This window comes from Saccopteryx bilineata, chromosome 4 (assembly GCF_036850765.1).
Source record: "Saccopteryx bilineata isolate mSacBil1 chromosome 4, mSacBil1_pri_phased_curated, whole genome shotgun sequence".
In the NCBI taxonomy this organism is placed as follows: domain Eukaryota; kingdom Metazoa; phylum Chordata; class Mammalia; order Chiroptera; family Emballonuridae; genus Saccopteryx; species Saccopteryx bilineata.
In genome coordinates, this window is record NC_089493.1 from 94,961,294 (window position 1) to 94,971,979 (window position 10,686).

Consider the following 10,686-nt stretch of genomic DNA (forward strand, 5'->3'; position numbering starts at 1 on the left):
CACACGCTGGCCAAAGCTCTACCGCTTAGCCAACCGGCCAGGGCCAGAGTCAGGATTTATATGCAGATTTGAATGACTTTGAATCTCGTGTTCTTCCCATTCCTTGTGGCTTTTAGAAAACAAAACCATCGCAAAAGTATTTGTTGCACTGATGGCTTTTAATGGTGGCTATGGAAGTCTGAAGGAGACCCTGAAGCCTTTATTCTTCTCAATATAGCATATAGGCAACTACCTCTGCCTCTCACCAACCTCAGAGGATAGCAGGAATTTAGGGTGGTCAGTAGATGGAGGTGAGAAAATTTGATCACTGTGATATACATAGGATGCCTGTGCAAATGATGGGGTTCAGGTCACAGTTCTAGTCATGTGCTGATAAGCCAGCTCATGCTAAAAAATAAATAAATAAGTAAATAAAAGCCCTGGTTGGGAGCTTTTGTTGATTTCTGTGGTATGTATACTCTTGCTATGGCTGACTTCAAGCAACCACCATGAAGTCACTGACTGCAGAGCCGGCAGAAATGTGCACAGTCAGCTCTCACAAGCTGGTGAGCTGCCCCAGCACACTGAGGAACAGTATACAGGGCTGTCCCAGAAAACCACAACCAGATCACAGCTGCTATGGACACAATGGGCAGCCGCAGGAAGCCTCAGCTCTCACCCTGCCTTTTTTGAAGACTGGAGATGGTCTCTGCCCCTCTGATTTACAGCAGCTATCCCATCACGTCAATGGCCCTCTAGGCTGCTGGCTGGAAGGCTCCCCTAGTGGCCCTCTGATCCTCTTTGGGACACACCTGTTGCTTTGCATCAGGCAGGGACAGCCCCTAGAGCAGGTAAGGAAGCCCAAAAGGGCTTCTGCAATTAATTCTTCAGAAAGTAACTTGGGTGGTATCATCCTGCGAGGAAGGATGAGAGTTTATTCGCAGCATCAATTGTTCCTCTGCCCCTCTCTTAGATTCAGGCAGTAATTTCCTCCTAAATTCCAGAAAATCATCCACACTGAGGAAAGTGCCCTTGCTGGATCAGGCCCAGCTAGCAGGCAGCATGCATCCCTGAAGAGATGGTGGAAGGAAGGGGCAGAAAGGTAGTGTAAGACTGAGGGGTGTCTCCTTCTGGTGTGGAGGGGCCCTGCTCCCCAGCTGGGGTGGGGGAGACAGGCCTTGGCCCAAGGGCAAGTGTCCCTGAAATGGACAGGCAAGAGCAAGAACAGCTCTGGGTGAAAGAGGCCTTGTCCCAGGGATGGAACTCCTTGAGAATCCAAACATTTTGCATATCTTTGAGTCTTTCAAGTACTTAGCACTTGGCCCAGTATAGAATCAGCACTCAGAAAATGTGTTGAGGGAGAAGTGAGACCTTTATTAGTACTCAGAATATTTTTCAATACTAAGGCAAAAAGTAAAAGGAAGGGGCAAGGAACACCAAGGCACGAAGAAGGACCTGTACGGCCCCCAGGGACCACCAGGGACACACGGCAGAGGCTTCTGTTCTATCAGGGGCATGTGGTAGGTGGGAAAGGCTGTTTTGTTTCACAAGCCACCCAGTCCAAATGAAAAGACAAGCAGAGTGGTGACATCAGGCCAGGAGGGTTAGGACTTGCTAGTGTAGAGAGTAATAAGCCACTTGGGCACACAGAGGAAGCCAGGCAAGGAGGAGGTCAGCCAACCCAGGGGAGAGCCATAGGAGAGAACTGAACTCAAAGACAAACAGTCTTGGATGGGGAGGCCTGAGGGCAACAGATGGGAAGGAGGATTAGACCTTCTTTTCCCACTTTTTGGATACCTCCACCTTGGCTGAAGAGACCAAATGCAATATGAGGGAGGAAGAACGGGAGAGGGTGAGGGAGAAGGAGTGAGCAGGAAGCAAGGCAGACACAGGTCCAGGTTGGCTGCTGGGCTACAGTTCCTACCATCCACACCCCGAAGGCCACAGTGCTGAGCAAGGTCACAGATGGCAGCACCTTCCCACTCAGGCTCAGGATACTGGGGTCTGTGGGCACACATATAGCTGAGATGGCATGGGAGTGGTGCAGGTTTGGCCCAATGGGGCAAGGCACCACTGAGATGAGCTTAGGAGCGCAGAATTGTTTCTCTCTGTCCATAGGAAGGTTCCTGGACCTCTGGCTTCTGGCTACACCTCCAAGGAGCCAGTTCTTGAAGCTCTCAATCCTCACAATGGGAATCCTGACCCTGTAAGTCTCCAGAAGCCAGAGACAACAAGGGTTTATTCCTCAACCACTCCCTGAGCCAGGACCCAGAACTGGCTGCCACCACCCTGCAGCTCCTCTAGGCCCTTTCTCGTTACCAGGTGCCCCAACCTCTTCACCTGTTGCCAAAGCCACCACACACTGGCCACTCATTTCCGTGGTCTCCCCGGATGAGAAATGAAAGCTGAGCTGAAACACAGGAGCAGAGAGGTGAAGCGTTAATTTCTCAGAGCACTGCCCAGTCTCTTCCCTGCTTTTGGCTTCTGTTCCAGAACAGAGGCTCTCATCAGTGCACCCATAGGACTCAGTATCTCCTCTCCACATCCAAGTGAGTCTTGTACCCCAGCAGCAGGCCCCACTATCTTTGCTATGTGGAAAATCTGGGGCCAACTATGTTGACCTTCTAGGTTAGTGCAGTATGGGCTGTGGAACTGGACATCCTTTCCACTTCAGGCATCCGTGACCTTAAGCAAGTTTCTTACCTCTCTTGAGTTTCAGTTTCACTATCTATAAAGAGGAGATACTATCTCCCTTGCAGGATTAAAGGACATAATGTCTGTACAGCCCCATAATTTACTTCCATGGTAAATACTTGGGTATTTAGTCCTTGTTGTTGTTACTGTATTGACATTAAGGATAGAGGCTGATTCCACTGCATTCGCTGCCACCCTCAGCCTCCCCACGCCACCTGCTTCACCAGCAGATCCTCAGCATTGTCATTCTTCCCCATATGATCCTTCAGTAGTTCTGTCTGCACCAACCCAGGCCACAGTGACACGTAGCTGACCCCGTGGCACCGCAGCTCCCGGGCACAGTCAGCAGCCAGCCTGTCGCACTGTAGGACAGAAGGCAGGGTGAAAGCCAGGGCACCTGGCCATGTCACCTTCCTCTCCTGCCCTCCCTGCTTCCTCTAAGGATGTCCCAGTCCCGTGTCCTCTCCAGGCGCTCTGACTCAGCTGTCTACCTTTCCCAGTGTACTACTGACTGGCCAGCAAAGAGGAACCCAAGTGAAGGAACTGTCCATGGAGGGCCACAGGGAGAGCTGATGGCCAGTTGGTCTTATCCCTCTGACCACGGGGGATTTACCTCCTGAGCTAAATGGGTAGGTACCATTGTCCTATACCTCCCCAAACCATGTGCCACATGGGTCCTTACCGCGGCTTTGCGCATGTCATAGGGGACATTGAAGAGATATTGCAGCCCCTCCATGGAGGAGATGACCACAATGAGCCCCCAGCCAGCTGGTACCATCAGCCGTGCCCATACACTGAGCACAAGTAGTGGCCTCTAGAAGGAGGGGCAAGGAAAGAAGGGACCATGGTCAGTGGAGCCTGGTGCTATAGAGCTTTGGCAGCTTCCTCTGCCCTCTAGTGGCTGCAGTCAGCCAGGAAGCAGCACTGGGTGGCCGCAGACCTGGAGAAGAGGGCTTGAGGATACCTTGAGAACACTGGTAAAATTAACCACTGAAGGATGAGAGATGGCACTCTCTAAAGATGTAATAGAAGAAAAGAGCTCTGTCATAATAGCAGTACCAAACCTAAAGTAGCTCAGGGGAAAAACATAAGATATATATATATATATATATATATATATATATATATATATATATATATGATCTATATGGAAAAACTATAAAATTCTGTCTAATATAAAAGAACAAGTACAGACATAATTTATTAAGAAAAAACAACATGTAAAACATCAGTTCTACTTAAATTAATCTATAGATCCAGTCAATTTGAGTTATAGCTCAATAAGACTTTTAGTTGGAGGAACTTACAAAATAATATAAAGCTCAATGACAATAAGCATAGAATAGCCAGGAATATTCTGAAAAAGGAAGAGTAATATCTTGTAATATCCATATTAAAATGTACAATGGCATAACAGTTAAAAGAATAAAGTACTAGTATAACAGCACACAATCAATGAAACAAAATAGTCAATAATTAGGTCCAAGTGTAAATGAGAATTCAGTGAATTATAAAGGAAACATTTCAAATCAATAGGGAAAGAGGGATCATTCAGTAAATTAATTTGGGGCAGCTGGCTGCTTATTTGGTGGGTAAAATTGGCTGTCTACCTCACTTATGATTTCAAAATACATTCCAAAAGGATACATTGTTTGAATATAAAAGAATAAATGCTTGAATGGTGGGGAATGCAGGATGGTGGGGAAGGCTTGTCTTAACATCACAGCAAGATAGAAAATATAAAAGACTGATCTAGCCTGACCTGTGGTGGCACAGTGATAAAGTGTTGACCTGGAACGCTGACATTGCCGGTTCAAATCCCTAGGCTTACCTGGTCAAGGCACATATGGGAGTTGATGCTTCCTGCTCCCCCCCCCCTTCTCTCTGTCTCTCTTCTCTAAAATGAATAAATAAATTTAAAAATTAAAAAAAAAAAGACTGATCTATTTGACCTCTTAAGACATATGTATAAATGTACAAATAGATATATCTATATGTTTATGCATATAGAGAGAGCTGGGGAGAGCACATATGCAAAAAGAATGAGTAACAGCCTGACAAGCCGGTGGCACAGTGGATAGAGCATCAGCCTGGGACCCAGGGGACCCAGGTTTGAAACTCCAAGGTCGCTGAATGAGCCTCACTTGCTTGAGCGTGGGCTCATCCAGCTTGATCGTGGGGTTGCTGGCTTGAGTGTGGGATCATAGACAAGACCCCATGGTCACTGGCTTGAAGCTGAAGGTTGCTGGCTTGAGCAAGGGGTCACTTGCTCTGCTGCAGCCCCCTGATCAAAGCACACGAGGAAGCAATCAATGAACAACTAAGGTGCTGCAATGAAGAACAGATGTTTCTCATCTCTCTCTCTTCCTGTCTGTCTTTCCCTATCTGTTCCTCTTTCTGTCTTTCTGTCTCTGTCACAAAAAAGAAAAAAAAAGAATGAGTAATAAATTGGGAAAATATTTGTAAAACATATATTAAAGGAAATTATTCCACAAAGATCTCTTATATTTATTTTTTATTTTATTTATTCATTTTTAGAGAGTAGAGAGAGAGGGAGAGAGAGGAGAGACAGAGAGAGAGAAGGGGGAGGAGCTGGAAGCATCAACTCCCATATGTGCCTTGACCAGGCAAGCCCAGGGTTTTGAACCGGCGACCTCAGCATTTCCAGGTCGACGCTTTATCTACTGCGCCACCACAGGTCAGACAAGATCTCTTATAAATGGATGTAAAAAGAATAAATAACACAAACAACTCACAAAAGAATAATGAGCCAATAAATAAATGAAGAAAAAGCTCAACTTCACAAATAGTAAACAAGGATGAATTAAAACTCCTTCGGGTCCCTGGCTGGTTGGCTCAGTGGTAGAGCATCGGCCTGGCGTGCAGAAGTCCCAGGTTCGATTCCTGGCCAGGGCACACAGGAGAGGCGCCCATCTGCTCTCCTTCCTCTCGGTCTCTCTCTTCCCCTCCCGCAGCCGAGGCTCCATTGGAGCAAAAGATGGCCCGGGCGCTGGGGATGGCTCCTTGGCCTCTGCCCCAGGCGCTAGAGTGGTTCTGGTCTCAACAGAGCGACGCCCTGGATGGGCAGAGCATCGCCTCCTGGTGGGCGTGCCAGGTGGATCCTGGTCGGGTGCATGCGGGAGTCTGTCTGACTGCCTCCCCGTTTCCAGCTTCAGAAAAAAAAAAAAAGATTGTGTACTGTCTTTCTCAAAAAAAATAAAATAAAAAAATAAAACCCCTTTGGATATATTTGGCCGACAGGAGTGGCAGAACTTGCCGGACTGAGTGGTCTGATTGTTTAGCACGGTTGAGGACCTGAAAAAGATCTTCTCCTTCATTGTCACGAGTTTATAAAGTGGTGGGGTCTTTTTGGAGGACAATTTGATAATGTTTATTAAATCTTAAGACGTACATATTTTTTTCCAAGAATTCCACTATTGCAGTAAAGGATTAGATAAATAAATTATGGTACTTTCTGAAGTCAAATATTTAAAATAATGGTAGAGCCCTGACCAGGTGGTGGCGCAGTGGATAGAGCATCGGACTGGGATGCAGAAGACCCAGGTTTGAGACCCCGAGGTCACCAGCTTGAGTGCGGGCTCATCTGGTTTGAGCAAAAGCTCACCAGCTTGGACCCAAGGTCACTGGCTCCAGCAAGGGGTTACTCAGTCTGCTGAAGGCCCACGGTCAAGGCACATACGAGAAAGCAATCAATGAACAATAAGGTGTTGCAACGAAAAACTAATGATTGATGCTTCTGATCTCTCTCCGTTCCTGTCTGTCCCTATCTATCCCTCTCTCTGTCTCTGAAAAAATAAAATAAAAAATAAATAAAATAAAAGTGGTAGAATACCAGATTGTCAACAGTAGCTATAGCTCAGTCAAGGGATAAAGGGGTAGTGGTAAGAGAATAGGATCAGACTGATTTCACATTTTCCCATAATTAAAAATAAAATAGCTTGGCTGGGCGCCTCACTGGACAACGCGTTGAACCAATGTGCCAGAGGTCAAGGGCTCGACCCTAGTCAGGGCACGTACAAGAAGCAATCAATAAGTACACAACTTGCCTGACCAGGTGGTGGCACAGTGGATACAGCGTCAGCCTGGGATGTTGAGGACCCAGGTTCAAAACTCCAAGGTCGTTGGCTTGAGCTCAGGCTTACCAGCTCAAGAATGGGACCATAGACATGACCGTATGGTTGCTGGCTTGAAATCCAGGGTTGCTGGCTTGAGTAAGGGGTCACTGGCTCGGCTGGAGCCCCCCAGTCAAGGCACATATGAGAAAGCAATCAATGAACAACTAAGGTGCCACAACAAAGAATTGATGTTTCTCATCTCTCTCCCTTCCTGTCTGTACCTCTCTCCCTCTCACTTAAAAAAAAAAAAAAAAAAAAAAGACAACTTGAGTTGTGCTTCTCTCTCTGTCCCCCTCCCTCTCTCTGAAATCAATGGAAAAATGAAAAAAAAAAAAAAAACCCCACAAAAATTTGGTAACCAGAAAAAAATTTCTTTTGCCTAGGAAACAGGGACCTCCAAATAAAAATGAGTAGAGCTATGGTTTAGAATGGAAGCCCAGCCTAAGGTAATACTGAGGAAAGGCACAGTAACTACACATATATATGTGAATGTGTGTGGGGAGGTGAAAGGAGGTGTTGGTGGGCTTCCAAAGGGCTCACAAAGTGACCTTTACCTGGGAGAATTCATCAGGGCTGGACCTTCACCTTGTAGGCTGAAAACCCTGACCAGCAAGAGATGAGTGTGAAAGGCTCCTCTCTTTGGAGGGATAAGGATGTGGGCATTGCCTATTTCTAGCTGTTTGGCTTTTCTTTTCTTGCCTCTTGGCTAACCATCCCTCTCTGTCCTCATAATCTTTCTTCTTTGGAAATCACAATTGGAGCCTCATTCAGCTTCGTTGGCATTCTTAAACTCCTGAGTCTCAGATTTGCAGATAGTATCTTAATTACTCCCACAAGTAGCTGATCATATTCAGGGTATGCATTTTCTGAGAGTAACCTAGTTCCAAAAATAATAAACACAGACATGACTGGTGTATATCTTGCAGAGTGAACCGCAAATGCCGTGCTTCATCTCACTCCTGTACCACATATACATGTCACTCTGTGACACTCCTGCTCTCCCTGCTCTGACCTGGGGGTGCCCCTGTCTATCAGTGTCGAGTGAGGAGGCTAAGATGGCTGGCACTCACTCTATCTTATGGACCACTCTTGGTCTAAAACAAAACAATTTTTTGCTCTAATAATTTTTGGAAATATTGGCTATGAGACGTGTGCATTATTGAGGGAAGGAGGCTCCCTTCTGGTTCATGCATTTGGATGGGCAGAGTGAGGAAGGAGAGAGACAAAGGGCAAGATCAGATGAAAATTGCTGACAGAAACAAGACAAAAGTTGACATTCCCAGGTACAGATTCACTTGGCTAGAGCTGCTCCAGAGGTGAGTGGGACTAATGGGACAGAAGGGAGAAGAGATGGGAGGTCAGAGGGAAAAGCGAAGAGCATATGGGGAAGACCTGGGCCCTCAGCTCGGCTGAGTGGGTGAGGGGAGCCCAGGCCCTTGCAGGTGGAACACCCACCTGAGTCTGACACTGTTGATTATCATTCCAAATGGAGGCAGAGCTTTCCCAGAATGCCTTTGTACAGTTTTCCAGGATTGTCTGGAAAGCACAGGGAGAGTGATGAATGCAGGAAGATATGAGGGGCTGGACCACGGAAGGGACAATGAGTGGGGATAAAGACTCAGGGGTCATAGGAGGAGGCCCAGGAGTGTGGAGCTGGGGTCAAAGCTCAGAGTACCTGGACCCCAGCATAGGCATTGTTGACCAGCACAGCCAAACACCCGTGCTGTTCTCAATCCACCTGCTCACACAGGCTTTGCACTTCATTCTCCTGGCTTGAATCACACACCACAGGAACACATTGGCCCCCTCTGGATTGTGCCTGGAGAGAGACAGACAGGATAAGAGCTCACAGTCTCACATGAGGGTCTACATAACCCCACTTTCTTCAACTCCCAGCTTGGGAGCTGAGAAGCCCATCATAGGAATCAAATCTAGCAGCTGAGAGATTATGGCTGGTAAAATCGCCCTCTGATATCTGGGTGAGAAATTTCAGTAGCGCTAAATCCTCCTTTTATAGAGCAAGGTAGACTGAGATCTCAGGTTTAAAATATACATTTACTGAGGCCTACAATGCGTAAGATATTGTACTCTGCATGTGGAAGATACGGGACAAATAAGGCATGGAGGCTGCTCTCGGGAAATGAGTATCCATCTTTTTCCTTGTTCTTCGCCAATTCCATCTCACATGCTCTTAACTCCCACCCTTCCCTTCATCACTAATGTGGAACCCTACTTCATCTCAGCCTTCTTTCCCTCACTCCACCTGTGCTCCTGCCTGGTAACAAAGAAATCAAAGCTCTCATGCATGAACTATTTCTACTTCCCGTTCCACCTCGGCTTCTACAAATGTGCCCTATCCTCTAATTTCAGAGGAAGAAGAGTACCTTATTTGGGAACAAGCCTCCTGTTGTCCAAATCTATGCTCTGGGTCCAACTCTCTTACCTTCTTGCTTCATAACTACTCACTGGACCGTCAGTCTTTCTGCCTTAAATTAATTCTTCATACCGCAGCCATACAGTATGAACTATCTAAAGCACAAATCTGTTTAAAATCCTCCAACGGGATCACCATCTCATAGAGAATAAAGCCAAAGTTCTCTACCAGGTTCTTCCAAGACCCATTCTGTTTCCTCTCCAGCCTCTCACCTTCCACTCCTGCCTTGTACTTCCATGCTTTGGAATTCTTTCTCACAATATCTTTTTTTTTTTTTTAATTTTATTTATTCATTTTTTTTTAGAGAGGAGAGAGAAAGGGAGAGAGAGAGACAGAGGAGAGAGGGACAGAGAGAGAAGGTGGGGAGGAGCTGGAAGCATCAACTCCCATATGTGCCTTGACCAGGCAAGCCCAGGGTTTCGAACTGGCGACCTCAGCATTTCCAGGTCGACGCTTTACCCACTGCGCCACCACAGGTCAGGCACTCTCACAATATCTTTTGCTTGTGGAGTTCCCTTTGCTGGTATGGACCTAATTCCTACCTTTTAAAGACTCAGTTTAAGAACCACTTCCTCCAGAATGCTTTCCCTAACTACTCTGCCATATCATATTGAAACCCACTGCACAATCCCAGAGCATTCTGTGCACGTTCGCCTCTTATCACTTATCATATGCACATCACATTGAAATGAATCGTTTCTGCCTCTGGATAGGCTCTAGTTTTTAAGAGCAAAAATGATATCTTATTAATCTTGGTAACTCCAGTGCTTCACCCAGTGCCTAGGAAATCAGTGGTACCCAAGTATTTATTTAACTGAAAACTAGTAGAAAAGTCAAGTAAAAATGTACAGTTTAATAAAGACTTGCCTAAAATAGAGGAAAGCATGGGTGCACAACTCTTTAGTTGCAATTCTGAAATTCCTAAAGCTCTGTTTTTCATAAAACTCACTTTGTGGCAAATTTGACCTGAAGTTATTTATGGGGTTAATTTATCCCACTTTGAGAAAAAAATATTCATGTTTTACTGCGGAATATTAGGGTTTCTGGTAAGGGATTGGGAGGAGTGGTTAATAGGAAGGGATCCCGTGGTTTCTGCCCCTGTGGTCCCACAGGAAGCACTCACATCTTGAGCAGTAACCCGCAACGTGTCCAGATGTCAGCCAGTGATGTAAACTGTGGCACCTGCTTGGTAGAGCTACAAGGCAATAATACCACGACCAATACCCCTGGAAGCACCAGTCACCACGCATACTTGATCCTTCATGGGAGTTACCATGGTTACAAGCAAAGGTGTAAATCTGCGGAAACAAAGATTTGTCTGAGAGAAGCCTGAAGATAGTGCACGTAAAGGGGGACCCTGAAGAGTGGTAGGAGGGGGAGCCATGGTTGGGTCCCACGAGGGGAGGGGTTTCCGTGGGGGACAGCTGGGTGCAGGCCCCACGG

General features: G+C 46.5%; 1 protein-coding gene across 1 annotated transcript; it reads right to left on the minus strand.

Annotated features, from left to right (window-relative positions):
- Positions 1-1,583: 1,583 nt before the first annotated feature.
- On the minus strand, positions 1,584-10,610 carry DHRS1 (dehydrogenase/reductase 1). The gene is given in 11 exon segments (XM_066276717.1): positions 1,584-1,720; positions 1,904-1,945; positions 1,948-1,983; positions 2,320-2,389; positions 2,889-3,035; positions 3,356-3,459; positions 3,462-3,487; positions 8,265-8,284; positions 8,286-8,345; positions 8,485-8,628; positions 10,367-10,610. Coding segments are annotated over 11 exon segments (939 nt in total). The 5' UTR covers positions 10,520-10,610.
- Between the last annotated feature and the right edge of the window lie 76 nt (positions 10,611-10,686).